Source organism: Balaenoptera borealis (assembly GCF_965194805.1).
Source record: "Balaenoptera borealis genome assembly, chromosome: 6".
Taxonomy (NCBI): domain Eukaryota; kingdom Metazoa; phylum Chordata; class Mammalia; order Artiodactyla; family Balaenopteridae; genus Balaenoptera; species Balaenoptera borealis.
Genome location: NC_138863.1, coordinates 7,222,728 through 7,249,792, shown reverse-complemented (window position 1 = coordinate 7,249,792; position 27,065 = coordinate 7,222,728). Strand labels below are relative to the sequence as shown.

At 57.5% G+C, this 27,065-nt stretch overlaps 2 protein-coding genes across 3 annotated transcripts in view; one reads left to right on the top strand and one right to left on the bottom strand.

The window, feature by feature from the left end:
• The first annotated feature begins 5,243 nt into the window (after positions 1–5,243).
• On the top strand, positions 5,244–12,162 carry SNORC (secondary ossification center associated regulator of chondrocyte maturation). The gene is made up of 3 exons (XM_082396887.1): positions 5,244–5,646; positions 11,707–11,889; positions 11,984–12,162. Exons 1-3 carry the CDS (start codon positions 5,490–5,492, stop codon positions 12,091–12,093), a joined length of 450 nt encoding a protein of 149 aa, XP_082253013.1. The 5' UTR covers positions 5,244–5,489; the 3' UTR covers positions 12,094–12,162.
• Positions 12,163–14,491: 2,329 nt separating this feature from the next.
• LOC309630872 (ephexin-1-like) overlaps positions 14,492–27,065 on the bottom strand; it is a 43,797-nt gene continuing 31,223 nt past the window's right edge. Inside the window, exons 6-13 of one of the 2 annotated variants that reach the window (XM_082396674.1) lie at positions 26,444–26,573; positions 23,511–23,585; positions 21,263–21,352; positions 19,203–19,366; positions 18,576–18,731; positions 17,774–17,853; positions 16,898–17,002; positions 14,492–15,491 (exon numbers count right to left, since the gene is read on the bottom strand). In XM_082396674.1, the coding sequence (XP_082252800.1) occupies positions 15,301–15,491; positions 16,898–17,002; positions 17,774–17,853; positions 18,576–18,731; positions 19,203–19,366; positions 21,263–21,352; positions 23,511–23,585; positions 26,444–26,573 (991 nt within the window). In that variant the 3' untranslated portion in view covers positions 14,492–15,300. The remainder of the gene's footprint in view (positions 15,492–16,897; positions 17,003–17,773; positions 17,854–18,575; positions 18,732–19,202; positions 19,367–21,262; positions 21,353–23,510; positions 23,586–26,443; positions 26,574–27,065) is intronic. The other variant, XM_082396675.1, reaches the window with a different exon arrangement.

The window sequence follows — 27,065 nt, the reverse complement described above, 5'->3', positions numbered from 1 at the left end:
CCTAAATATTCAGTCAAAAGAAATGCAGGCGGAGGGCAGGGGAGAAAAAAGAATTGGTGTTGGAAGAGTAGGAAGGTAAGATTACTGAAGGATTAGTAACTAGGGAGATCACTAATACCTTATCTGATGGTCAGTTATCATATCCTTTTCTAGGTGATGCTAATATCTCTTCAATTCACTTACAGTCTCACCTGGATAATTAGTATCTTAACGACTAAATTTTATTTTACATATATATATATACACATACAGATATATATGAAAAATTGGTGTATATATATATGTATATATACAGCAAGGAATAAAATATACATCAGTTTTTGTTTCTGTGCCTTGTCATAAGGCTGTGGGTGATATTTGTACAGCTTCCTTATTTACTTCCCATTTCATGTTCTTTTTGCCTTCCACCAGCCCCTGAGCTGGTGGGTGACTTAAACCTTCATTCCCAAGGAGTTTGAGTCCTTAACAGTACTGAGGTTATTGCAGCTTTCGTCTTTAATTAGCTTTTGCCCGAGTTCAGTTTTTTTCTTTTTAATTGAAAAAACTTAAGCATACATTGAAGTAGACTAGTGTCTTTAGTCTGGGCTGGGAAGTCCCATGATCTAGGTGCTGACAGATCAAGTGTCTGGTGAGAGTCATCTTCCTGGTTTGCACATGGCCATCTTCTTGTTATGTCCTCACATGGCAGAGAAGGAGATCTCAGGTCTTTCTCTTTCTATCCCATCTTTTTACCTCTTAAAAATCGTCTTTTTATCCCATTATGCGGACCCCACCCTCACGACCTAATCTAACCCTAACCACCTCCCAAAGGCCCCACCTCTGAATACCATCCCATTGGGACTAGGGCTTCCAACATACAAATCTTGGGGGACACAACTTTCAGTCACAGCAGCTAATGTAACAAACTCCTACCGCTTTACCAATTTTGTTTTTTTAATCTCACCTTTTTTCCCTTAGAATATTTTAAAACAAATCCTAGATATCATTGAGTCACTCATAAATATTTTAATGTGCATGGTAACAGACACAGATACCTTTAAAAACAAAAAGTACCTACCAATGCCACATTAAGAATATTAATAATTTCTTAGTATCTAAACACAGCATGATTTTTTCAGATTATCTTAAAAATGTCTTTTTACAAAAGTTTGAATCAGAATCAAAATCAAAATGAGGTTCACGGATCGCATTTGGTTGCTGTTTAAGTTTCTTTTAGTCTAACCAGTTTCCCCTCCAAAAAAAAAAAAAAAATGAAAAAACAAGATCATTTACCCACAGAACATCCCATAATGTGGACTCAGCATGGAGCGTCCTTATAGTGTCAATCTGTTACTCTCCCGCACATCTTCTGTGAATGAGTAGTCAGGTCCGGAAACTTAATTGGATTCAGATTCTCCCCTCCCCCTCCAAGAATACTTAACTGCTGTACGTCCTGTTGCACCACAGGCAGCACTGTCTGGTTGTCCCATTTTCACTATGTCAAAATTCATCAGTCCTGTTGCTATCAGGTTGATTCATCCATTATAAAAGTTCTGTTGATCTTTCATGTAGCAGTTTTAACATTCATTGATGATCATTGCCTAGGTCTATTATTTCATTAGTCACTGAAATATAGTGATTCTTTTTGGGGAGAAGGGGGATTTAAAAATTTTTGAATAATTTCAGACTTAAAACTTGCAAGAACAGTAGAAAAAACTCCCACATATCTTTCATCCAGATTCTCCAATTGCTAACGTTTTACCACACCTGCTTTATCATTTTTTTCCTCAATAACTACACTCACAATAATGACTCTCAGTAACTATTTTTTATGAATCACTTGAAAGCAAATTGCAGACATTATGTCCCTTATCCCTAAACATTTCAGGGTGTGTTTCCTTGAGACAAGAACATTTACATAACCACAGTACAATTATTAAAATTAGGAAATGAAGTATATGATGCTATTAGTTAATATCCAGGCTTCATTCATATTTCACCAATTGTTCCACTAATGTCTTTTATAAGGAAAAACAAAAAGGTGCAGGATGCCATCATGATTGCTTTTTGTATTTGGATGTCATGTTTCTTGAGTCTTCCCTAATCTGGAACAGTTCCTCTATCTTTCATACCTTCAGATTTTTAAAGGATAATTATTTTGTAGAATATACTCAGTTTGCATTTGTCTGGTATTTTTCTCATGGTTTAACTGAGATTATGCAATTGGGCAGGAACACTACAGAAGTGATGTTATGTCCTTGATGCGTCATATCAGGAGGTACATGATGTCAGTTTGAACCATTACTGGTGATGTTAACTTTAATTACTTAAAGATAGTATCTGCCAGGTTTTTCCACTGTAATGATTTTTCTCTTTATGGGAGATACTTTGAGACTACGTAAATATCCAGCTCTCATCAAACTTTTATCCACTTGTTTTAGCAGTCATTGATGATTCTTGCTTGAACAATTAGTGGTTGTCAAGCTTTCCTGTAATTTATTAGTCAGCATTCTACTATAAGGAGCTTTACACACACACACACACACACACACACACACACACACGCATGCATGCACACACTGTAGGTTATAATCGGATACTATTGTACACAAATTGTCCATTTGGAGCCCCTCCAAGTTGACATTTGTGTCCTTTTGCCATATCCCTATCATCCTTTGAGCACTTTCTTAATTTGGCATGAGATATTCCAGGCTCATCATTTACTTTTACTTTTCCAGATTTGGAATTAGCCATTTCTCTAAGGAGCCCGCTGCTTCTGCAGGGGAGGCCTGAGGATTTGTGAGTGGAAGATTCTCAGATTTGTTTTGAGTCTGCCCAAATACCCCCATTCCAGGTCTCAGGGTCTCACTCCTTCCCATTCAGTGCCATAAATTTCACCTAAAGAATTGACACAGCTGTGAATTCAATTTGACTGTAATTTTGCAAGCCACACTTCCTCGTTACTGAAGTTGCTGTGGCCAGTGCTGCTGCTGCTGCCAGAGACATTGTCAGAAATCTGAATCAGAAGGAGAGGCACTTCTCTCCCGCCTTTCATCTCCCCCCAGTGCCTCCATTGCAGATGCCAACAGGGAGTCAGCTGGCAAGAATCTCTCAGGAGTGTGCTCTGGGAGCCTGACTCTACATTACATTGAGGGCACATAACGGTGAGGACGGGAGATAGAGCAAACGAGCAGCACCAACAGACGAGTGAACAAGTGAGAAGATGCTCGATGTTAATTCTATCCCAGAAATCCCAACTGAGTGAATTTCAGTATTAAGTTCCTATCATGTGCTAGGTTCTAGAAATACACTGGTGAACTGAACACAGCCCCAGCTGTCTAGGACTTAGTCACAGAGTAGAGACAGACAACCAATGGACACTTCATTTAAAGGCACCATATCACATATCTGACAAAGAATTTTTATCTGGGTACGCACACCGAAAAAATCCTAAAAATAAATTCAACGTGATAGACCACCCTAATATATCAGCAAAAAAAACTGAGCAGACCCTTCACACAGGAGGATATTCCTGTGGTCAATAAATATGAAAAGGTGTTCAACTTTATTAGTCATGGGAGTACAACCACGGTGAGACACCACTACATACCTATCAGAACGGCTAGAAATAAAAAAGACGGGCAATGCCAGGTATTGGTGAGGATGTGGAGTAACTGGAACTCTCACACTGCTGATGAGTATGAATGAGAACAAACACTGGAAAGCAGCTCGTCCGCATCTACAGAATCTAAACACTATACTCTCACCAAGCAATCCTATCTTCAGATACATAACCAAGAGAAATTAGTGTATATGTTCACCAAAGGCAGGTACAAGAATACCCACAGGAGCTATATTCATAAAAGTTCAGACCTGGAAATAACCCAAATTGACATAAATAAATGGATAAAATGGATAAAAGTGGATACATTGTGGCACAGTCATACAATTGAATACTATTCAGCAATAAAAAAGACTGAGCCACTGCTACCTGCAACAATGTGGATGAATCTCACAGAATGTTGAGAAGAAGCCAGACACAAGAGTTCCTGTCATATGATTCCGTTTATTTGAAGTTCAAGAGTAGAGGAAGCTAATCTATGGTGATAGAAGACAGATTGGCACCTTGCGGGTACTGACTAGGGAGGGGCAGGAAGAATCCTGCTGGTGTGCTGGAAGTGTTCTATATTGATTTGGGTGGTGTTTATACATGTATGAAAGTTCATCAAGCTGTAAACATAAGATTTGTGTACTTCACAATATATAGGTCATCCCTCAAAAAATTAACCAAAAAAAAAAAAAAAAAAGGAAATGAGAGTTTCATACAAATATAAATGCTAAGAAGAAATTTAAAGCCATGTGATGGGTGGATGGGGGACTGAATGATCAGAGCTGAGACCTGAATGGTGATTAGGAGGTAGCCATGTAATGAGCTGAGAGACTGCTTTCTGGGAGAGGGGACAGCGAGTGAAAAGGCCCTGAGGCAGGATTAAGTTTGATGTATTGGAGGAACCTCGTCAAGGCCAGCAGGCTGAACATAGTGAGCAGGGCCAAGGCAAGTCCTTAGTTTGGCTTTTTATTCTAAGAGCAGTGGGAAACCATGAAGGGTTTGAAGTAGGGGGGTGTACTTTCTGAGAGCTTAGACAAGGGAAAGAGAGAGACCTCTGATGAATTTTAATTATGTGGCTACGACATCTGGAAGGTGGGGAGCTGGGATTTAACTACTGTGCAGGGCTGGGGAGGCAGTGCAGTCAAGGTTTGTTTTGGACATGTTAAGTTGGAGATGCTCATTAGGTACCCTTGGGGCTGTCCGGGAGGCAGTGGGTGATGGGGCTGAAGTTCTGGGCCAGAACTGGGTTAGAAATGTGTGTTATGAACACACAGGTGGTATTTCAAGTCCCAGGTGCCTAGGAGAACAGAGAGCAAGAAGAAGGGACACAGGGCGTTTTTTGACGTGAGTTTTTCCGGAGAGACTAGAGCTGCCAGAAGGTTTGGATGGAAACTGCTTTAAAAGTGCTGCTTTAACAAGCGCTGTTGTGTGCCCACTCCCCGCCAGGCATCGAGAGCCCAAACGTGAGCAGAACCTGGCCCTCATCAGTGCTGCCAGCCTAGGGTTGGAGTCTCCCAAGCCTGGGCCTTGAGCACTAAAATGCAGATTCCTGGGCCCATCCACGACCCACTGAAACAGAGTGCCAGGGCCATCTGCATTTAGCAAGCTCCCTGGGTGAGTCTTGCACATGGAGGTTGAGATTCTCTCACTTCCAGTGGCCCAGGTGTGTGTGTGTGTGTGTGTGAGAGAGAGAGAGAGAGAGAGAGAAGGAGAGCGGGAAAGAGCAATTTCCTCTTTCCCTCTCTGAGGGTGGGGCTGCTCCAGAGTTCAGGAAAGCAGTCAGTTCTGTAAGCTTTGCTGTGTGTGTGTGTCTGTGTGTGTGTGTTTTCATGTGTGGGGGGCGGGCACGGTGTCCCAGGAGGACAGAGTTTGCATTGATGAAACCCGTCCCAGCCCTTTGATGCCTCCTTCCCTCTGCCCTGAAGTTAAGCAGTTCAGCCCTCGGTGCGCCCCGCTCGCCGGCCGCGCTCGCTCACGGGCCGGGATGGCGTTCCGTCTGGCCCTGCGCATGGCGCTGCTGCTGCTCTCCGGGGTCCTGGCCCCTGCGGTGCTCACAGGTAAGCGTGCTCCCTGGGCTCTGCTACCACCAGCCTCCCAAGGCTAAGAAGTACCTTAGGCCAGAATCTCTAATGCCCACCGGCAAGGCCATTCACAGGAGATGGGGTGGCAGTTTGGGGTGATTCTGTGAAGGGCTCCCCCAAGACAGGCTGGCAGCAGCTGCGTCAGAGGCCTCAGGGCATCGTTAGCTATAGAGACAGTGACCTCTGAAGTAGGAGGGTGACTTGGGGAGCAGGGCCAGGGACATTAGCTGCCTAGGGGACATGGGGATTACTCCAGCACCCTAAAATCTGAAGGCCTTCAGATCTGGGAGTCAGGAGGGGGCAGCAGGCAAGCAGCTGAGGGGCAGAGGCCCCAGGCCCCTAGATGTAAGACCACAGAGCCCTACCATTTATTTGTCAAGCCCTGCAAGCCCTTCTCTGCTGGTTTTCTGAAATGTCCTTTGAGAGTGAAGACCCAGGTACTGTTTCCATCTTGGCAAGAATTCCAGAGGGAGCACAGGGCCAGAGACCCCTCTGTAAAACCATGAGGATGCTGGACTGAGGGTGAAAATGGCCGGGTCCGGGGTCTGGCGAGAAGGGTCCCGCCAGGCTTGGGTCGGCAGGCTCCTGGGACCTGAGCCCCCGTCCTGGGCACAGCTGTGGGGCTTCAAAGCCTGAGCGAGAAAAGGCACAGACGGGTCATGGGTGGTCTTTCTCCTGGAAGAAAGCCACCTCTGATGGCTGCGAGGTGGGCCAGAGGGAGGTGTTTCAGGGCTCCTGTGGGGAGTCCTGGGACTGGAGAAATGTGCGGGTGGGGGGCCCCTGGAGACCCTCCGCGGCATGGGTTTCGGGGGAGTGTCTGTGGATCTGAGGGAGGCTGTGATGCCGTCGTGTGGACGTGGTGCTGGGAGAGCTGCTGGGGGATGCGAGGCCTGGGGGGACCCTTGCGGTCACACACTCAGGCACGAACACGGGAGGAAACGGGGTGGGGCGGCGAGGAGGCTGTGGGCCTGCCGGCCTCCCTCTGGACGCCCTAGGAAGAAGCTTGCGGGCTGGCTTCGTTTCTGGCTCTGTCCTCCTCGCTGTTTCTCAGCCTCTCTGTGCCTCTCCTCTGCTGTACCCTGGCGATAACCATAGCGCCTCTGCCTCTCTCGCAGGAGACTGTAGATCTGCCAAGTTCACACACGTGAGCTTTCAGGACGGGCCAGGCAGCTGGTAGCGCTCAGCGCATGTTAGGAGAAAAACATCCCCAGCCGCTCTGCTGGGTGCAGGGTAGTGTCTGGCAGAAGCACCTCCTCACGCGGCTGGGAAAGCACCCAGCCTCCCTTTTGGTGGGAGAGGGGCCAGCTGGGCAAGCCAGGGGGCTGGTGTGGTGCCCAGGGAATTCGGGAAGTGATCTAAAGCGGGGTGGCGTCCCCCGTGGCTCCCTTGTACCCCACCCACCCCAGTGGAAAGCTTCTCCCGCCTGGTGGTCAAAGTGGGTGGAGGTGAAGGTGCTGGCGCCTGTCTGCCCGGGGTCTGGGGCCGTGTGGGCAGCTTCTGTCCGGTTTCTTGGTCCCCATGCAGCCAGCCCTCCCGGCCAGGCTGCCGGCCAGAGGCGCGGGATCAGACTGTGCACACAGCCTGGGTGGGTGGGCTGTGTCTGCCGCCGCAGGAACGCCTGGGGACGGCCTCGTGTCTGGCGGCAGCAGGACCTCACCTGGCCTCACCTCCCGAGTCCCCTCCACGTGTCCTACCAAGGGCAGGCAGGCAGCCCCACCCCGGAGTCTTTGGGGTTCCTGCCGCTCTGGGAGGGAGGGGGTTCGGGAGGCTCCTGGCCGCCCCACCCCCGGCTGGAGGCTCAGAGCAGGTGTGCAGCAGGCCCCACGGGCCCCCGGCCCGCTGCTCCCTGGGCCGGGGTCCTGAGCAGGCAGGCGGGGAGGGAGCGGCCTGCTGCCCGCCCTGCAGGTCGCCCGTGGCCACAGCTACCGAGGTGGCGGGCGGAGCAGGCCAGGCTGAGCAGGCGGGAGGCCAGGGCAGGGATGAAAAGGCCCTTCATGGCCGCACAAAGGCCGTCTGTGAGCTCGGGCGCCTGGCCTCCGGGCCCAGTGGTCAGACTGAGCGTTAAACAAGCTTATTTACTGACAGGCGGTGGGGCTGGAGGAGAGCCCACGGTGCCCAGGCCTGTGGCAGGGTCACGAGGCCCCCACTTCTCCTGGTCTTCTCAGCGCGCGGAGCCGCAGGTCACTGCTCACGCTGGTCCTTGCCCTCCCCCGTCTCCGTCCTCACGTGACACCTCTGCTCGTCTTCCACGCCTGCCCTCGTACCAGTCCCTCCGCCTGGCATTTCTTTCCCCCTCCTCAGATGGGGCCTGCTGTGCGGAAGCCCCCTGACAACGGCCTCTGTTCATGGCTCCCCAGAAGGATAGATTTGCTTCCCCCTCTGACGACAGCAAATTGAGAGAATACGGAGGCACGTAGATGAGGACAAGAAAACGCCTGGCCCTCCTTGGCAGCTGCACCTCCTTTGCCGGAGGGCTGGTGACAGCGCAGGCTGCGGTTCTGGCCCATGTGTGCCGCTGGGGCACCCACCTGGGCTGGCAGGGAGCTGGCTGGGCCCTGGGCCCTGGCTGCTTGGGTGCAGATGAGTCCTTGAAGCCCGGATCAGCCTCTGGGGGTCTCCTGGTGATGGTCAGCTACAGCAGGCGCAAAGCCCGCAGGATGGCAAGGGCCATGGTGCCCAGGCCAGAAAGGCCCTAGGGCAGAGGCAGCAGCTGACGATGGCCTTGACAGCACAGTCGCCACCTAGTGAGGGCTGTGAGAGGCACGGTCCAACCCCCATTCCACAGGTCGGGAAGTGAAGGCAGGCGGCGAAGTCAGTCCGCGGTGGTCCCAGGGTGAGGCTGTGACGGAGCCGGGATTTGGACCCAGCCCTCCAGATTTGGAAGCCAAAGGATTCAGCCCCTCAGGCTTCAGAGACTGGCTGAGTCTTGAAGGGGCGGGAGGGGGTGCGCACAGCAGGGATGAGGGGGCCTGGGCTGGTGTATCTGGCAGGGAGGGTCCAGGCTTCTGTGGGGAGGAACAGAGTGAGGCTGGGTCACTGGGGGCAGACAGGGAGAAGGTCTGGGTGGGTCTCCAAGCACCCTGCTCAGAGGGCCCTTCTCCCCCAGAGATGGCTCCCAGGCTCTGGCAAAGGGCAGAGGGTGACCACTAGTTCCTGGGAGTGAGCCCCTGCCTGTCACTCCTCTTCCTGAGCTTGGGGCTGACTCCTTGGACGCCACCAGGTTGGCTGGCCCTGATACCCAGTAGCCCTGTGGTGGCCTCTCTGGCCAGAGGCCTGGCAGTTGGAGGTGAGCTTTGGCTGGTGGTGGTAGGACAGGGAGGTGCCCGGCTGCCACTCTGTCTTGGGCATGTGGTGAACGAGTGGGGACCAGTGGTTTGTTCATTTATCTGGGAGGCAGGCAGTCTGCGAGCCCTAGACCTCAGGGCCTGCCAAGCGGTGGGTAGACCCAGGCCTTTTCTCTGCTCAGCCCCGGAGAGCCCATGCCTAGGGCCTGGGGCCTTCCATGGCAGCTGCAGGCTGCAGACCCCAGCCCTCCCAGGCAGCGACAAGGGAGGCCTGACAGAGTCACTTTCCCCTTCCTCACAGGGAAGTCTCTGAAGTTGGCGGTGGACCAGGGTGGCCCCCAGACACCAGCACTGCTTCAGCCTGGGCCCTGGGAGAGGGAGGCTTCCACAGAGTGGGTGCAGGGGCCTTCCGCCCCTGCGAGGCCTCCTTGCCAGGGGTGTTTCTGAAAAGGGGCACAGGCCCGGGCAAGCCCTGGGAATATGCCAGCGGTCCCTGCCTGCAAGCTGAGCCTCGGAACTGATCCAGCTGAGGCCTGGGAGAGGCACCAGGGGCAGGGCCTGGGAGCTGGGGACCTTGTAAAATTTTGTCATGAAACGATCTGAAGTTTACAGAAAAGTTACAAGAATAATCCAGTAGGCTCTTCACTTGGATTCACGGACCGCCAACGTTTTGCCATATTTGCTCTTCTCACCGTCAGGATTCCTGTCTCTATTTACTCACTTACCTATCTGATTGCTTGAACCATTTGACAGTAAGTTGCAGACATCATGCCCCTTTGTCCCTAAATACTTCCTAAGGACAAGGACATTCTCTTACATAAGCAGAGTCAGTTATCCAAATCAGGAAGTGAAAACTGACGCAGTACTATCACCTGAACTACAGCCTTATTCATAGTTCACCAGTGGACTCCGTAATGTTCCATCCAGGAACGAATGGTGCGTTGTGTTGTCACAGCTCCTTAGTCCCCAACCTGGAACAATTCCTCACCCTTTCTTTGTCTCTCACGACCTTGAAAGTTTTTGAAAGCCTAGTTATTTTAAGACTGCCCTGGAATTTGGGTTTGGCTGTTTACTCATGATTTGCCTCGGGTGGACACATTGGCAGAAGAACCCTGGAAGTACCTTTGTGTCTTCCCAGAGCAGCCCCCTCTCCAGGAGCTGGTGAGCCTGGAAGCAGGGTGTGGGTCTGGTTTGTCTGTGCCCTGGGGGAGCTCTCAGGGGTGGAGCCCCCAAGTGTGAAATGTGCCCCAGGGACCGCAGGTGGGCTGGCCAGGGTTGTACTGACTGAACCACAACTTCCCAGGAAGTTTCTCGGGAAGCACAACCTCTTCAGGGGCTTCAATCCCCAGCAGCACCTAACTGCCAGCGCAGCGCCCACCTCAGCTTAACACTTACAAGTGTCACTTCCCCAGGACCTACAGAGCCCAGCAGTCCAGATGGGGGGGCCCCAGGCTCTGCTGGGAGTCGAAGTGCCCTGCCTCCCCCGGCCCCCCTGCCCCCCTGCCCTGAAGCTTCTTGGAAGACCATAGAGCAGCTGGTATCAATGAGACGGTGTGCTGTGGTGCCCACTAAGCCCATTCTAGCACCCCTGGATCACACCAGAGATCACTCAGGGCTGGGGCGGGGGGGCCTGGAGCCTGCTTCCCATCCTGGTGTCGGCCCTCACTGGGTGTCTGGCAAGGCTGGATGGGGCCAGGGCCGGGGTGTTGCTCTGAAGCTCCTCAGGCTAGGACCCCTGACGGGCGAGCAAAATTGGTGTGGGCTGCCTGGGGTCACCATGCAGGTCTCTCAGCCTGTCCCTCTCGTTCTCTGGGGCCCCTGGGTACCCTAAATCCTGCTAACCCCCAACCATGAGCAGAGAACGGCTCCTGCAGAAAACGCTGCCCGGAGACTGATGTGCTGACGGAGCCCCAGCTAGCGCGGGGGTGAGGGCTTACCCTTTCCTGGGGCTTCCCTTACACTGACCACAGACACCCCTGCCCACCCCTCTGGCCCTATTCTGTGTGGAGGCAGCAACGTGCTGGCATCACAGTTTCTTAGGCTAGAGAGGCCCCTGCGCTTTAAGCCTCAGACACTCGGGGGGCGTGTGGAGGCACGTGCGGGCGCTAGACCCCGTGCCCTGGGGGCTGCTCCACTCTGCCCAGGTTAGGGCCGAGGAGCAGCAGGGTCGGCTGCCCCTGGGGTGTGGGGCAGGCCTCTCCTCTCCACCTCCTGCAGCAGTGGGCCCCTCACCGGCCGGGCTGGGCAGGAACCCTGGTTCCCGGAGAGGGCACTGCCTCACCCGGTGTCTTCTCCAGGGTGAAGGCTGCCCTGGGTCTGCCCTGTGCGGGTGCGGGGAGAGGACCCTTTACAAGTGTCACTTCCCCAGGACCTACAGAGCCCAGCAGTTCAGATGGGGGGCCCCAGGCTCTGCTGGGAGTCGAAGTGCCCTGCCTCCCCCGGGTCCCCTGCCCTGAAGCTCGCTGCCAGCCCGAAGTTCTTCCAGCTTCCTCCCGAGTGGGCCTGTTGGTCCCTCAGTGCCCTCCTCCCCCATCAACCTGTCCTCTCATGGCAGGGGCGGCCTGACCCCAGCGGGGGCTCTGGGGCCACACGTGGGCCACTCGGCCTCCGTCGCCCCACCTGCAAAGCGGCAAGCACCGCGCTGAGCCCCAGAGCCCCGCACTCAGCGCCCCTTCCCAGTCGCTCAACGGCGGGGGCGACGTCCCCGTCGGCCCTGCCGTCCAGGCCCCCACACCTGTCCTTGGCCTTGCAGCCGAGGGCCCGCAGGAGCCCGTGCCCACCCTGTGGAACGAGCCCGCCGAGCTGCCATCGGGAGAAGGCCCCGTGGAGAGCACCAGCCCCGCCCGGGAGCCGGCGGTCAGCGGCCCGCCCGCGCCCACCGCCGCGCCGAGCCCCGAGGACAGCACCGCGCGGGAGCATCTGGACCAGGGCGGCGGTACGGGCTGGGGCACGGGGGCCGGGCGGGCCGGGAGGAAGGGGTGGGGGGGAGGCCGGGCCTCGGGGCTGACGCGGCCCTCCGTCCTCCGCAGGCTCGCTGGGGCCCGGCGCCATCGCGGCCATCGTCATCGCCGCCCTGCTGGCCACCTGCGTGGTGCTGGCACTCGTGGTCGTCGCGCTGAGAAAGTTTTCCGCCTCCTGAAGCGAATAAAGGGTCCGCGCCCCGGCTGCGGCGCGACTCGGCGGCACCCCCGGTGCGCGCCCCCGTGTCTCCATGTGTCCGCGCGTGAGTGTGTGGGCGAGCGGGTGGGGGGGGGGGCGGGCGACGTGCACGTGCTCGGGGCTCGAGGCGCGCGACAGCGCGCACACGTGCGCGTGCGTGAGCGCACGTGCGCCGGAGCCCCGCAGGAGCGCGGGTGCGTGCGCGATGCGCGTGCGCCGGAGGCCGCCGGTGTGCGGGAGCGGGGCGTGCGGAGCGCTCTGGGCAGAGTCCTCGGCGAGGCCGTGGGAGCGCGGAGTGCGCGTGCTGCAGCCCCCTGCTCGTCCCGCAAACTGCCCGGGGCCTGCCCTCTGCCGCCCCCTCAGCTCCGGCCCTGGAGCGCTGCCAGCGCGGACCGGCGTGAGGCCCCGAGGGCAAGAGAGGCAGCGGCCTGCCCCGGGCCCGCCGCCCTGCTTTCTGCGCCTCGCTGGGTGATGGTGGGGTCCGCGGGACCCTCGGCTGTCCCGGCTCCCCAACCAGAGGCCAGCGACTTTGGGGGTGGGGGGCGTCTTCTGACTGTGGCAGCCAGCGCGCTATTTGTGGGCTCTGAGCCCCAGACCTGCACCCTCAGGACCCCTGGGGGCCCCTCTACCCCAGGGAGCCCAAGGAGCAAATGAGCAGAGTGGTGAAGCCCCCGGGTGCTGTGGGCCCCTGTCCTGGCTCCCCAACCCACAGCCCCAGACCGCCTCCCTCCCCTGGCTTGGGTAAGCTTGTGCAGGGGGCTTCGCCGAGCCTCTGGCAGAGCGGGCAACCCCACGCAGGACGGCTGTTTGTTTAGAGAAAGAAAACAAAAAGGCTTTTCAAGCTCATCTCTTTTCACTTCAACCCTGAAATTATGGCAGCTGAATGAGGGATGAGGAACCACCCAGCCGTGCCATGCCCCAGCTTGGCCCTGGCATTGGGTCCTTGGTCATGCCCTCTGTCTTCGATACTTCCCAGGAAGCCTAACTTTTATAATTTAGAGAGAGGGATTTAAAATAGTGGCTTACCTGCTCTGGGTGCAGCAGGAAAGAAGTCAGAACTGCGTCCTGTCCCCACCCTCCAAGGGCCCTTGGAGTGACGACCCTAAGGCCTAGAGGGGGCACTGTCTGCAAACCCCAGTGATGGTTTAACCCCTGGGCCACAAGAGGATCCTTGTGAGTGAGTGCTGGTGGAGTGAGCTGTTCCTCTTTTTTTTCACCATTGTCTCTAGTTACTGTTTTGGCCTCCTTGGTTTCTCTGAGCTCCTGACTACACCTGTTCTGGCTAAGACCAGTTTTCTCCTCCTGGATACGCCAGATGGCCACACGTGGTACCCACTCACACTCCCCAAAACACATCACGGCTTAAGTTTCTGCTTATAAAAGACTTATGAAACTGACTGGTTTTCATGAAACTGTTTACATTACTACACATAACCTGCAGTAGCCGAAGCCCTCCTTAGAGCAGGTGACCCAAGTTAGTATGCTGTTTCCCAGCTCCAAAAAGAAAAGCGGGGTAAGGGCCAGGACCAACAACTCCCCTCCCCAGCCCCACCCTGCCAAGAGCAATATGGGGCTCTGAAATGGTCCCTCTCCCCGTCCCCTCACTCCTGGGAAACTCAGGTGCAGGTGCTCCCCCTGGGGTTGCAGCACAGAAGCCCCAAGAGCATCAGCCCCTCACTGGGACCGGGGGGGGGGGTCCCTCTCCAGTTGGACCATCATGTTGTGTATGTATGCCTCTTCCAGGGATTCATCCAGTTCTCAAAGGGTCTGAGGTCTCAAGAACGCCAAGGGCCGTGCTGTGGCCTGTGGGAAGATGCTGCAACGTCCCACTTGATCTAAATCCTGGGCTTCTAATCTAAGTGTGTCCTGGCGGAAAGGGCATGGCTGCAGGCAGGCAGGGCTGGGCAGGGTGGGCTTCAAGGCCCTCCACATTCCAGGACAGAGCCGGGTGTGCGGTGGCTCTGAGGGCCAGCTGCAGCCTCCGGTAACTGGCTGCCGCCTCTGGAGATGGGAAGAAGTGTCCCAGGCCAGTGACCGGCCAGGTGGGAAGCTGCAGTCCCAAACCTTATGGGACCACCACCCACTGACACCTCTGTCCCACAGTGTTCAAGCCTGCCTTCTCAACCTGCAGAAGGGTGTCCCCCACTGCCTCAAACAGCTTATTCTGTTTCTGGAGTCCCTCCACAAGTGGAGGTCCAAATCCACTCCCATCCTGAGGCCCCAACCCCGGCTGCTTCTTCCTCCACGGGAAGCCTCCTTAGCCCTTTCCCTGGGACACACCCCCTCCACTGGGCTTGAAGGGGGCTCTTCTCTCCCTGCCAGACCGAAACACCTCATTCTCGTGCGCACAAGGGTAATAAAAAGTAGACCTTCTTCCCTTTTATTTTATACGTGATGCTTCTTTTAATGCAGCCAGAAATGATATTTGCTTTTCTCGGAACCATAACCCATACAGGATGCAGTGACCAAGTCATTTCTTTATAACACCTGGGCTCCGGAAGGGGCCAGAAGATACGAGTTACATCCAGCCCATCAGGGAGCCAAAGGCGGCGTGGGCCCTCAGCCAAGCTCTGGTGGCCATGAGGCAGGCCTGGCCGTGCAGCCAGAGGCTGGCGGAGGCTTGGGGCGGAGGTGGACAGAGGCGGTTGGTCTCTCAGTCCTTTGAGTCGGAGACCAAAGGACGCTCGTCAAGCTCATCAGGCAAGGGTGGTCCACCATCTGTGCACCTGGCCAATTCTAACGGCTTCCAGGGGAGAGGACACGTGCAGGGGTCATGACATCATCACCTTTGCACCTGCCCTTGGCCAGGGACACCCTGGGTCTGGGGCCTCTCAGTGCCTGGGAAGGGCCCTGGAGCATGCCCGTCCTCTGTCTGCCCCTCCCAAGAGACAAGAAGAGGTGGTTGTAACACTGTTTAAAATACACTTTTTCATTTACAAATGCAGCAGAGGAGAGACGTGGGCACCTTTTCTGCAGTTCGTGAGCGAGGGGCCGAGACACATGAGCACTAACCACGTAGCAGGGGTGAGGGGTGGAGGCGACTCCTGCCAAGGCACCCCAGCTCACGCCCTGCTGCCTGCGGTGGCGTCCGGCCTTCCCGCTGAGCCCCACCGCTGTCCGCTGGGGGCTGCCCGCCACGACCTGCTCCCGCCCACCCACATCCCTCGGCCAGGCCGGGGGCCAGGGGTCACTGCCGAGTTCGGCTGCCCAGCTTCCGGCGGTCCTTATTCTGGCTGCGCTGAGGGTCATCCATCTTGTGGACACGGAAACACTCCTTGAGGTTCTGGGACCGAATCTTCGGATTCAAGATCTCCTCAGTCGTGTTGCTGGGGAACCAGCCTCTCTCCTGGTCGTGCAGGCGCTCGCCAAAGATCCACCCTGCGTAGGGAGGGGAAGGGGAGGGTCAGAAGCTCTCCAGGTGGCGCAGGCTGGGCCTCACTCTGGCCTGTGTGGGGAGCAGAGGAAAGGGAGACGCAGGGGTCCAGCTGGCCTCTCCAGAGGTCCCCTGCCCTCAGACGCATTGCTGGAAATGCCCAGACCTGGTTTATCCCCCGTGAGCTGGGCACGTGCTGCCCTCCCGGGGGGCGCGGTGTGTACACAGGGCGGGGGCAGAACCACTGCGTGTCCCGGATGTATTGACTTTGGAACCCACTTCCAAGCTCTCACGCATCCTAGGCTGCCCCACGTGAGGCCAGGAGACCCCAGGGGCCACCCCCAAAAGCACGAGGCATCGAGGGGCTGGTGGGGTGGTAGCTGACTGCGTGGTCCCCTGGCCTGGAATGCTACTGTCACCCTCTGGCTGGGCAGCCCCTCCTCCCTGAGCCTCAGCCTCCTGGGAGCTGGGTGGTCAGCCGAGGGTGGCCGTCACGAACTGGCCGAGTGCCCTAGCTCTCCACCCCTCACCCCCCATATCACAGTGTCTCTGCTGGGGGCCTGGGGCCCGAACCGCAGGTCCTGCTGGCAGGTCCTGGGGCAGAGCTAAGACCTGGGGCCTGAGGGCCAGGGGCACGCCTTCTGCAGGCCACGTGGGAGGGGTGTCAGGCTGTTTATATTTTGCGAGGGGAGGGGGAAGGCAGGAACCACTGTTCCCCCAATGCTGGGTGAGCCCCTAGGATTTAGGAAGGGCGGAAATGGCCTTCTCTGGAGGTCACCAGCCTGAGACTTTCCAGCCAGGGTCTTGAAAAAGAGGAGGAACCGGGGTTGGGGGGAGATGCTTTGTGCACTTTTGGGGATTTAGATTAGGAACACCTGATGTAGAAATAAGGGATCAACCTTTCAGGGGAGGGGAGCGAACCTCTGGCGCTGATGCCAACGGCAGGAGTGGGTGGGAGCCCCGGCGGGTGGCCCTCTGGCCCATGTGGGGCCACAAGCCTGGTGGTCACAGGCTCATCTGGAAGCTTGTTGCAAATACGGGGTCAGGGTCAGCGTGCTCCTGGCCCTCATGCCTCCCACTGTGATGGGGGCTGATGCCGGGGCCGGATGAGGGGAAGGGGACGTGGAGCCAGGTGCTCGGCTGGACCTCATGCTAAGCGGGGGAAGGCGGACCTCACAGCTCTGGGGGAGGAGAGCGGAGGCACTGGCAGAGATGCCTGCTCTATGCTGAGGAAAGGCCAGCGGAAGCCATGACGGGCAGAACGGTCTACGGGAGCAGAGAGGCTGCACGGCCCTGGGCTTTGCCTGCCTCTCAGCCGGCCCTTCTGTCTGCTTCTCCACCACGTCCCTCAGGCTGGGGCAGAGCCCCAGGAGACGGGGGCAGGGAGAGGCACCCAGCCCCGGGGCCTCACCATCCTCTGTCTTGTCCAGGATGTTCAGGATGTCGGCCAGCTCCAGCGTCAGCTCGTCCGGCTGCTGGGCCACGTACGGGTGCACACACTGGACCTGGGGGCAGTCTGACGGGAGGAGAGAGGGGGGTGGCACGTCCTCATCACCACGGCACCCGCCCTGGTCCCTACACGGGCAAAACCTGGCCCCCCACTTCTGCCTCAGCAGTTAGCAGGGACACGCTGCCTGTCCAAGAGACAACGCAGACTCCCGCAGCAACTGAAAGAGGGCTCATTCGAGGGCGGGGTGTGTGGCTCCAAAGAAAAGGCCGTTAAAGCGCCAGGAGTTCTGAACAAAAAGTACGTGGATACAGGGATGAACAGGCTGTGAGGGGCTCTTATTGAGACTTCAGAAGGAGCTGCTTGGTCCTGGGCTGGGCCCTGGGAGCAGTTTGGGGACAGTCAGGACTTGGTGAGCTGGTCAGGATGGCAGCGTCTCTATCAGGCAGCTGGACTTGCGCCCTTTTATATTTTGTAAGGTTTTCAGACAACTGGCCACCCCAGAGAACACTGGCGTTTGCCTTCTGGGCCCAAATTCCTCTTGGTTTCCTTGTGGCATCTGTCACTTATGACCCAGTGGCTTTTATTTCTTCATTAACCATCAAAACGTTTGCAAAGCTCAGGCACACCCGTGTCCTCCGTGGGGTACTAAGCTTGCACTGGGGTGCTAGGGCCCCCCGGGCAGGCGAAGCAGTCTTCCCAGCGGGCCCGCAGGCCCTTCAGGCGGAGTGCAGAGGCCCCCGAGGCTGACGCAGCTGTGACAGGCCGGGCCGCCACGAGGCTCCCTGGACCCTCCCTTGCCCCACCCGGTGGGTGCCCCCTCCCCAGTGGGCCACCTACCCAGCAGCCGGGACGTGAAGGAAACAAACTTGGTTCTTCGGTTGGGGGCCAGCGAGGTCATCCAACGCTTCATCTCGCTCCTGGGACAGGGAAGAGGACAAATGCCCCAACCGCAGAGCAACGGACCCCACGTGAGGGGACCCGCTGCGCCAGGCATCAGCAAGCTGGCCACTGGGTCCCGGGCCTGGCACAGGGCCACGGCAGGACAGCGTGGACGGGGCCGGGAATCCAGCGGCGGGACGGGGGCGGAGCGCTATAGAGCCTCCCTGGTACATCTTTAAAGTCAGTGGGTGAGGGTGAGCCCACGACACCCCAAAGTTAACCGAGAGGCGAGCCCTCAGCTGCCAGCTGCCCTGAGCCATGGTCCGTGGAATCGGGAGAGGCTGACGCCACCCCTGCCCCAGGCAGTCGGAACTGGACCGTGATGTGCAGGGCGACACCTGTGAGTGCTGGGCTGGGGGGTGCTGGGCACCGCACGGGGCTGCAGGGCGGCTGGCCTGGCAGCTCAGAGGGGCAGGTGGGCCTGAGGCCACATAGCGACAGTGGTTCACTGGTCGGTCGGGCCCAAGGGCTCTACAACAACTCGTCAGAACAGAGGGGCCCGCCCAGAGCCACACACACACACACCCAGCAACATGCTCGCCCCGCACCCTGACGCTAAGAAGCCCTCCCGGCAGAGCCTGGGGGGAGGAAGGACAGGAACAGGGCGGGCGGTGTCCCGAGCCTGGAGCCTCGCTCCACCCGGGCAGGTGACAGGAGCCTCGCCCCACCCGGGCAGGTGGCGGGGGCACCGGGCACTCACTGAGCGGACGCCTTCAGCATGTAGGTGGCCTCCCGGTCGTCCGCATTCTCGAGCAGCCGCAGGATGAAGACGTTGGCCAGCGTCTGGCCCTGGTCCTCCAGCTCCTCCACTCGCAGCAGGCCCCGCGGGGCCGAGTCAAACACCTGGTACTTGTCTCTGGGGACCGAGGGTGGCAGCAGAGGCAGGTCAGTCCCGAGGCGGCGGCTCGGATTTCCAGGAAACGCTCTACCCTGGCCAGCGGGGCCGGCCCCACTGCTGCCACTCCTCACCTCCTTCCGGAAGCCCCCCACCTGACCGCCGGTCCCCCTCACCCCTGGCCCCCGCCCTCCACAGTGTGGACGGCGGACGAGGGGTCAGCACCCATGACACGGCAGTGGCCGCTCTGCCAAGCCCGCCCCAGGCGTCAGGCACTGAGCTGGACTCTCCCCGTCCTTAGGGGTACAGCCCCCGCTAGACAGGAGGGGAAACGGAAGCTCAGGGCGTTGAAATACACCTGCCCAAAGGCCCAAGGCTGGACCAGAACGGAGCAGGCCTTCAAAGCGGATCCAGAGCCTGGGCAACATCCCACCACCGCGCCCGCCGCCCCCAGGCCGTGTCGACCCCCCATCCTTCCTGCCTGCCGCTCACCCCGGAATCTGCCGGCAGATCACCAGCAGGTCGTTGAAGAGGAAGAGGTAAATTTCCCGGAAGAGTTTCTTGGTCCGCAGGGTCCGGGATGTCTTGGGGCCTGACATCTGCTGCAGCTCGCCCTGCTTCAGCAGCCAGCGGGAGTGGGAGATGATGGGCACCGACTGCGTGAGGGGGGACAGCATCAGAACGGCTGTGCCCCTCCGCGCCCCCCGCCCCAGGCTCCCCTCGCGCTGACTGGAGTGATGACCGCGAGTAATGGTGTGTGAGGCCCGCGCTGGGCCCAGGACACGCGTGGTGCTGGCGGGAGGGACGGACGGGTGCTGGGCAAACGTGGGAAGGGCGTGTGTGTGTGCATGCGCACGTGTGCCTGAGTGGGCAGGTGTGTGTCTGTCTGTTGTCTGTGTATCTACGTGTGCTCTTATGTATGTGTGCTCACGCCTAAGTGTGTCCACGTGTCCTGTATGTGTCTGTACTCACGTGTGAGTGTGTACACGTGGGTGCCTCTGTGTGTGTATGTGTGTTGTCATCCTCCTACTAGGCTCAGCCTGTGTGATGCAGGATCAGAGGAGAGGCCAAGTTCACAGGAGAGAGGGGAGAACTGGGTCCCACAGGGCGAGGAGACTGGGCTGGCAGGTCTCCACACTGTGGCTCTGGGGCAGGCACCCAGCACCCAGCACGCGGCCCACAGGTGGAGCTACGTGGGGGGCCTGGAGGTCTGCATCCTCAGCTGGGGCTCAGCTCCCAAACCCAGCATGACCTCAGGGACCCTCGGCAGGTACCGTGCACTCATGTGCCCAAAACCCCAGAAACCCAAGCCCTCGGGGCCCTTAGGGTCACTAATGCCTGAGGCTTTACACAAAGTTGGGGGAAAGGTCGGTAGCTTGTGTCAGATTTTCAAATTGCCCACATTTAGGAATCCCTGGAGCAGTCCATGTCACATTCTTCATGTGAGCTGACTGTACAAGGTCACACAGCCAGTAAGTGAGAGCAGGCAGCTCCCGACTCCCTGCAGGAGACAGTCTAGGCCAGCGGTCCCCAACCGTTTTGGCACCAGGGGCCGGTTTCACGGAAGACAACTTTTCTACAGATGGGGGTGGGTGGTGGGATGGCTCAGGCGGTAGTGCGAGCGATGGGGAGCGATGGGGAGCGATGGGGAGCCATGGGGAGAGATGGGGAGAGATGGGGAGCCATGGGGAGCCATGGGGAGAAATGGGGAGCCATGGGGAGCCATGGGGAGTGATGGGGAGAGATGGGGAGAGATGGGGAGCCATGGGGAGCCATGGGGAGCGATGGGGAGAGATGGGGAGAGATGGGGAGAGATGGGGAGAGATGGGGAGCCATGGGGAGAGATGGGGAGCCATGGGGAGAGATGGGGAGAGATGGGGAACCATGGGGAGCCATGGGGAGCCATGGGGATCCGTGGGGAGAGATGGGGAGCCATGGGGAGAGATGGGGAGAGATGGGGAGCCATGGGGAGCGATGGGGAGCGACAGGGAGCGACGGGGAGCGATGGGGAGCGACGGGGAGCCATGGGGAGCCATAGGGAGAAATGGGGAGCGATGGGGAGAGATGGGGAGCCATGGGGAGAGATGGGGAGCCATGGGGAGCGATGGGGAGAGATGGGGAGAGATGGGGAGCCATGGGGAGCCATGGGGAGCGATGGGGAGAGATGGGGAGAAATGGGGAGCGATGGGGAACCATGGGGAGCCATGGGGAGCCATGGGGATCCGTGGGGAGCCGTGGGGAGCCATGGGGAGCAGCAGATGAAGCTCCGCTTGCTCGCCCGCCGCTCACCTCCTGCTCTGCGGCGCGGTTCCTAACAGACTGCAGACCCTTACCGGTCTGCGGCCCGGGGGTTGGGGACCCCTGGTCTAGGCCAGTGTGATGGTCCGGTGACTGGGGGCAGGTGGGGCCTTCAGCTAAGGGGTCAAGGAAGGCCTCGGTGGAGGTGATACTGTGCTGAGACCCAAGGGTGGCCATTCAGCGAGCCCGGCCAGTGACCAATGCTCCAGGACAGCCGGGCTGGGGCGGGGACATGTGGCTGGGCCTGGGCTCACCTTGATCTTAAACTCCATCTTCTTCTGAATGCTGATCATTTGCTCCGTGCGGCTCATTTTCCTGACGCCCTCGTTGCATGCTTTTACCACCTGGGACGAGAAGGAGGACACATCAGGCCACCCGCAGCCAGCTGTCTCTGGCCACTTCCTTCGGCCCACTCAGGCCACAGCTGGTCCGTCTCAACTGGGTCTCAGTTCCAGTGTAGAAAATCAGGGCCTTGTCTTTGCTGGGACGTGAACTCCAGAGAACACGTAAATCGATGCCGACCCCTCATGTCACCTAAGAGAGCAAATTTCGACCAGAAGACGTCCTTTCTCATCTGTCAGACTGGAAATGCCCAAGGTCTGGAGGTCAGGATCCGTCACACACTGTGGGGGGAGCACAGAGTCCCCCCACCTTCCTGGGAGGCAACCCAGGTACCAAGGGGCCGAATGAAACCACATTTTCTGGGACTTCCGGGGACTCATTCTGAGAGACGATATCTGCACAGGATCTAGAACAGGGCCCGGCACCCAGCAGGCACTCAGCATCTAGGAACGAGCCCAAAGACATGCGTACTAGGATGTCCCCTGCAGTGGCGTTCAGAGCGAGAAAAACTGTCCTCAACCTAAATGTCCGTCAACAGGGGTTGATTAACGCTCATCAATCCACATAACCCTGTACTCTGAAATCATGAAGAAGTGCAATAATTTTACATGCACTAAAATGGAGGGAAAGGCCAGCTCATAAACCACAAGCCCACCTGTAAAGAATACAGTTGTGTGTGCAGGCATCTGTTTGGAAAGGGGTCTGGAAGGGCAGGCGCCAGCATGTGGGCAGTGGGGTGTGGGAGAACTGCTGATCTCTACCATCTTCTTTTTGCTTATGAACAGTTTGTGGACTTGTTTGCATTCAGCATCATTTTTAAAAATTAAGGGAAAACAACCCACCTTTATTTAAAAAGATAAATAATGAGAAGCAAGCGTATACCTGGGAAATGGAAAGGAGATGAAAACAGAAAAGAACTTGAAAACAGAAAACACTTGCCGGTGCCCTGAGACCCCTTGGGGCCCAGTGTGGCCGGCTGCCCAGTGGGGGCCAGAATGAAGCTCCCACCTGATCAGGTGTGTGCGTTCCAGGGGTGGGCAGAGGGTCCCGAGAGATACAGCCTGGCTGGCAGGTCACTGACCCTCCCTGACCAGCCTGCTCGAGGCTCCAGCCTTTCCCCAACTAGGCTGGGAGGGGAGTGCTGTTTTACCCAGTATCCAAAGGGTATAATTGCCAGAAGGATTTTGGAGGCCAACTGGCCTGAGTGAGGGATGCGAGGAGAGGCCCCTGGGGGGGAAAAGACTGCATTAAGCTATGAAGTCCTCATGGCTCCACGTGGCTCACCGTGGCTTAGAACCACCACCTGACGCCCACTGGGGCTTGTCCTTTTACTAAGCTGCTGCCACTGGTACACTGAGTGGAAAGGACTTCCCAACACCAGGCTCTCGTCCGTTTCAGGGTCACCGGCACGAAAGAGTGGCCCCTGCACAGCTGCCAGGAGTGGGCTCGCAGCTCAAGCGGACACACTGGAGCCAAACACACGAGACAGCGCTGCTTTAAGACAAACACGTGGGAACCGACACGTTCACTGACCCCTCCCGCACAGCCCCTGCTCTGCCGGCAGCTTCCAGGAGGAACCTCTTCTCTCCGAGGATCAGGAGCGGAGATGCCTTCTCCACTCCTGGGCAGGAAGAGCCCAGGCTTGGCAGGGCCGGGGAGTCCTCTCGCGGGGACAGGAGAGGTGCAGCTCGAGGGCCGGGAGAGGCGGGATCGGGGGGTCGGAGAGGCGCACAGGGCAGAGCTGCATCAGGGCCCAAGAAGAGCCAGAGCCGGCCTCAGAGCGCGGCAAGGGAGGCAAGAGCCATGGCTTTTGACACTGGAAACAGGTAAGGACAAGCGTGGGGCCTCCGAGGGCTGCTGCGGGGAGTGCCTGGGCCTGTGGGTGGCCGCAGAGCGGGGTTGGCGGGAGGGTCCATGAACATGTCTGCAGGTCAAGAGCGCCCGGCCGGCCTGGTCCACCCCGCACGTCAGCAGCCTGGGGTGAGAAGGAAGCCCACCCGACTTATTTTTTGGACCCGGTGACTTCTCTGGATTGCCAACTATTAAAATGAATTTGCATCTTCCAGAGACACAGGGGCACAGGAGGGGGCGGGACGGGAAGGCGGGGCTAGAGGAGGAAGACAGCTGACCGGAAACGTGGGAAGAGGAGGCACAACTCACCAGCTCCAGCTCCTTGTGGGCATCCAAAGCAGTGCCTTCCCGCTCAGACCTCTCTTCCACCCTCTTCAGGATGTTCTGAGCACAGGCAAAGTCTGCATTTAGTTTCGTCACGTACAGCCATTCCTCCCCTCTCCGCCCCCTTTGGCAGTGGCAGCCTCCCTGCTGCACTGGTCCGAACAGCCTCGTGTTGCTGCAACAGCCGGGAGCAAAGAGCCCCACCAGTTACGGACTGAGGGCGGGAGAACCTTCCACCAGCCGAGGGCCGAGCATCGCACACAAGCCTTGCCCGGCTCTAAGGTGATAACCACGAGTCAAGGTCTGCACGAGGACTAACTACGAGGGCCAAACCCGAGCCCCAGTCTCCTTACAGCGAAGACCGAAGCAAAGGGGGCAACCAAGTGCGGTGGGGAAGGGGGAGGGCGAGGTCCGACGGTGAGGGAAGGGTGGCTCAGGGCTGGCTGTCCCCGAGGCGGGTGCAATGCTTGCAGCGTCAGTGGGGCTGCCGTCGGAAGCCAAGTAGCAGCGACCCCGAGGCTTCGTTAACTCGGGTCTTATTGATAAAGATGTCTTTTTTCCAGTAGCTGGATTTTCTTGAGTTTCGCCTATAGATTACAGTGTTTGCACTGGTTTCTGCCTCACAGTTCGCCCCGTGCCCGTATTTCTGATCTGCTCTCGTTCCATGAAGAGGATTGGGTGCGTCTGAGCACAGCTCACCTGCCCCCAGCTGCCCCATGTGGTGGCACGAACGTCCCCGGCCACCTGCTGCCACCCAGACACCAGGGTTGGACATCCTTTCCACTCTCTCCTGAGCTCCAGGCCACACCCAGATCCCTCCCGCCTCTGGACGTCCCCCAGCTGCAGGCCCCCAGCCTCCCCTGTGCGGTCACCTGCCCCGCCTCTGCCTGCCAGCCAAGCCAGACACACGCAGTCGGCTCCAATGCCTCCTTACCCTCCCCCCACCACCATCGTGGGGTCACCAACCCTGCCCGTAACCATCCCCCGGCTCCCAAATCCAGCTCCCAGCCAACAGGATGGCTCAGGCTCCACCTCTTCTCATTGGGATGAAACCCCATCTGACCAGGTCCTGCTCCTGGCCTCAGGCAGAGGATGGCGTGGCTTCTTCAGCCTGGTGCACGAGCCCTCCACGCTGGCCTCCTCTCTGGTGGCCCCTCCCTACCTTCTGCGGTAACTGGCGGGTCTACCTGGAGCACCCCGCCCACGTTCACCCCACGGACACGCTGCCTCTGAACCTCAGTCCCCCTGCCCGCACCCTCCACCCCATGCCACCGTTCTCCTCGCGACAACATTAAGATAGGTCTTGATCTTAGTTTTGTTCGTTTTTATCATCCAAAAGTTAAGACTTTTCATATATCACTATATACTCTTTTCCTATAAATTTTTTTCTCTGCATAATTAGGAAATGTTACTGTCTTCTGTTTCATTGTTTCCAAGTTTAAAAAATTCACATGCAACCCCTTCAGTCGCGGTGTCCTATGACTTGGGCTGGTCCCAGCTGATCTCCTACCGTGCCATGGACCTCCCCCCACTGCCCCCTGTCTGGGCTTCTTTTGACTCGGGTTTCTTTGGTCCTAGGCCTCCGAGAGCCCCTTCCTCCCAGGCTCCGACCTCTCCTTTCCGATACTGCCCTTCTCCCGTGGAACTAGCTGCCCGTGGCCTTTGGCCTCCCGCCTGTTTGACCTCTGACCTCCCCTAACTGTGGGTCACAGGTCACCATCTCAGCCCATTCCTTTCTGAGCCACAGCTGGATCCACACCACCCACTTCATCTGCCTGGTGGCCCGGGGGTTCCCTCTACCCACCAGCACGCGGCAGGCACTAGGGCTCTCCGCCCTGTCTTGCTTGACTCTTGCAGACCCCCTTTCGGGAAATCTCACCCTCTGCAGGCTCCCCCGTCTCCAGCTCTCTTGGCCTGCCTCTTCCCTCGCCGCGTTCCTTCTCGGGCACGATGTCCCGAGGCTGGGTCTTGGGACCCCTTTCTCTCCATCCTTGGTGGTCTCTCCTATTAAATACCACCTTGATGCCGAGGGCTTGCACCCTGACTTCTCCCTTTGACTTTAAACTTGGATATGCAATGGCTCAAAGTCCTCCCAAGCTCAGCTGGTCCAACACTGAACCCCGCCCTCCCCGTCTCGGGAAACAGCACCAGCACCTGAGCTGCTCAAACCAAAGAGTCTCCTTCCCTTTCTCTCCACAGTAGCAAGCGCACAGCTCAGTCCACTGATTTCCCCCCAGGATCTCCCACCCCAACCTCCACGAACCCACCTTTCTTTCTTGAATTGCTCCTTAACCCCTTCTCCCATTTCCACTCTTGCCCTCCTGCCCGACACCCTCCACACGGCAGCTGCTTTGAGCTCTTACCAGCGTCAACTAGATGGAATGACTCTCCATCACATTGAGGATAGAACCCAATGTCCTACCTGGCTCCTTAGGCCCCTGATCAGCCTCTGCCCACATCTGCACACTCATTCCCATCATGTTCCCCCAGCTCACCGCTGGCTGCCCTGTCTGTGAACCTTGCTGCCCCGGGGCCTTTGCATAAGCAGCTCCCTGTCAGATGAATGGCTCCTCCCTGTCAGCCAAGTCTTAGCTTAAATGTCACTCATCCGAGAGTCTTTCCTGATCCCCCAAATGGCAGCGGGCAGGCAGTCACCACCATCATGTCACTCTGTTTCACCATCCTCAGCCATGACCACTTCCTGGTTGTGTGTGTGTGTGTGTCGATCTCTCCCCACCCTCCCCCAGAATGTGGCTCTGTGGAAGCAGGGGCTGAGTCCCCACTACTTGGCACACAGTAAGAGCTTAATTAGGATTTGTGGAACAAATGGACTTCTGGAAATGGAAAGCCAGCCTGGAATGACCAAAGGAAACAGCCTGCAGCAGGAGAAGTGTGCGTCAGGGGAGAGAGGCCGGTACCTGGACCAACAGCTTGAGGCGCGTGATCCTCTGGAAAGGCAGGATGAGGAAGGAGGAGAGGGGCAGCCCCCTGCACTTGGGGTCCAGCTCCAGCTGCGCGATCAGCTCCCGAAAGGCTGCCTTCTCCTGGCTGGGGACACAGACAAGAGAGTAGGTCTCTGGCTCGTGGGAGGCGCAAATCGGAGGGGGTTCCTCCCCATCCTCAGCCTCCTAAGAACCAGACAGCCCACAAGCACAGAAAACGCATCGATTTCTTCCCTTCTCTTTTTTTTTTTTTAAAAAAAAATGGAAAATAAACTGTTATTGTACAAGTCAAATAACAATAGTGACTTCACACGCCAGGCCCATGAAGACTTAGCAAAATATGCTGTGTGTGGGAGGGCAAGAATTCCTTGCGTGGCCAAGACTATGAATCAGACACAGGATTCGATGATTTACCCGGCAGGAAACGGTGGCAAGGTAAACCCACGTAATGACAGCAGCAGGCAGCGGGCTGGAGACGGCTACAGGGAGAACCTGTGCTACTCCTGCCAGGTGGGGATGTCTCGTCTGCAGATGGGCTGAGTAGTGGGAACCACTGCTGGAGATCAGACGCAGGCCCTGGACTGCCCGTCACTAGGGA

Bases quoted from the DNA above. Each gene is read 5' to 3' on its own strand.
- SNORC (XM_082396887.1), top strand. From the start codon at position 5,490: ATGCCTCCTTCCCTCTGCCCTGAAGTTAAGCAGTTCAGCCCTCGGTGC. The intron at 5,647-11,706 runs GTAAGCGTGCTC...TTGGCCTTGCAG, and splicing joins GGCCCCTGCGGTGCTCACAG to CCGAGGGCCCGCAGGAGCCC. The intron at 11,890-11,983 runs GTACGGGCTGGG...CGTCCTCCGCAG, and splicing joins GCATCTGGACCAGGGCGGCG to GCTCGCTGGGGCCCGGCGCC.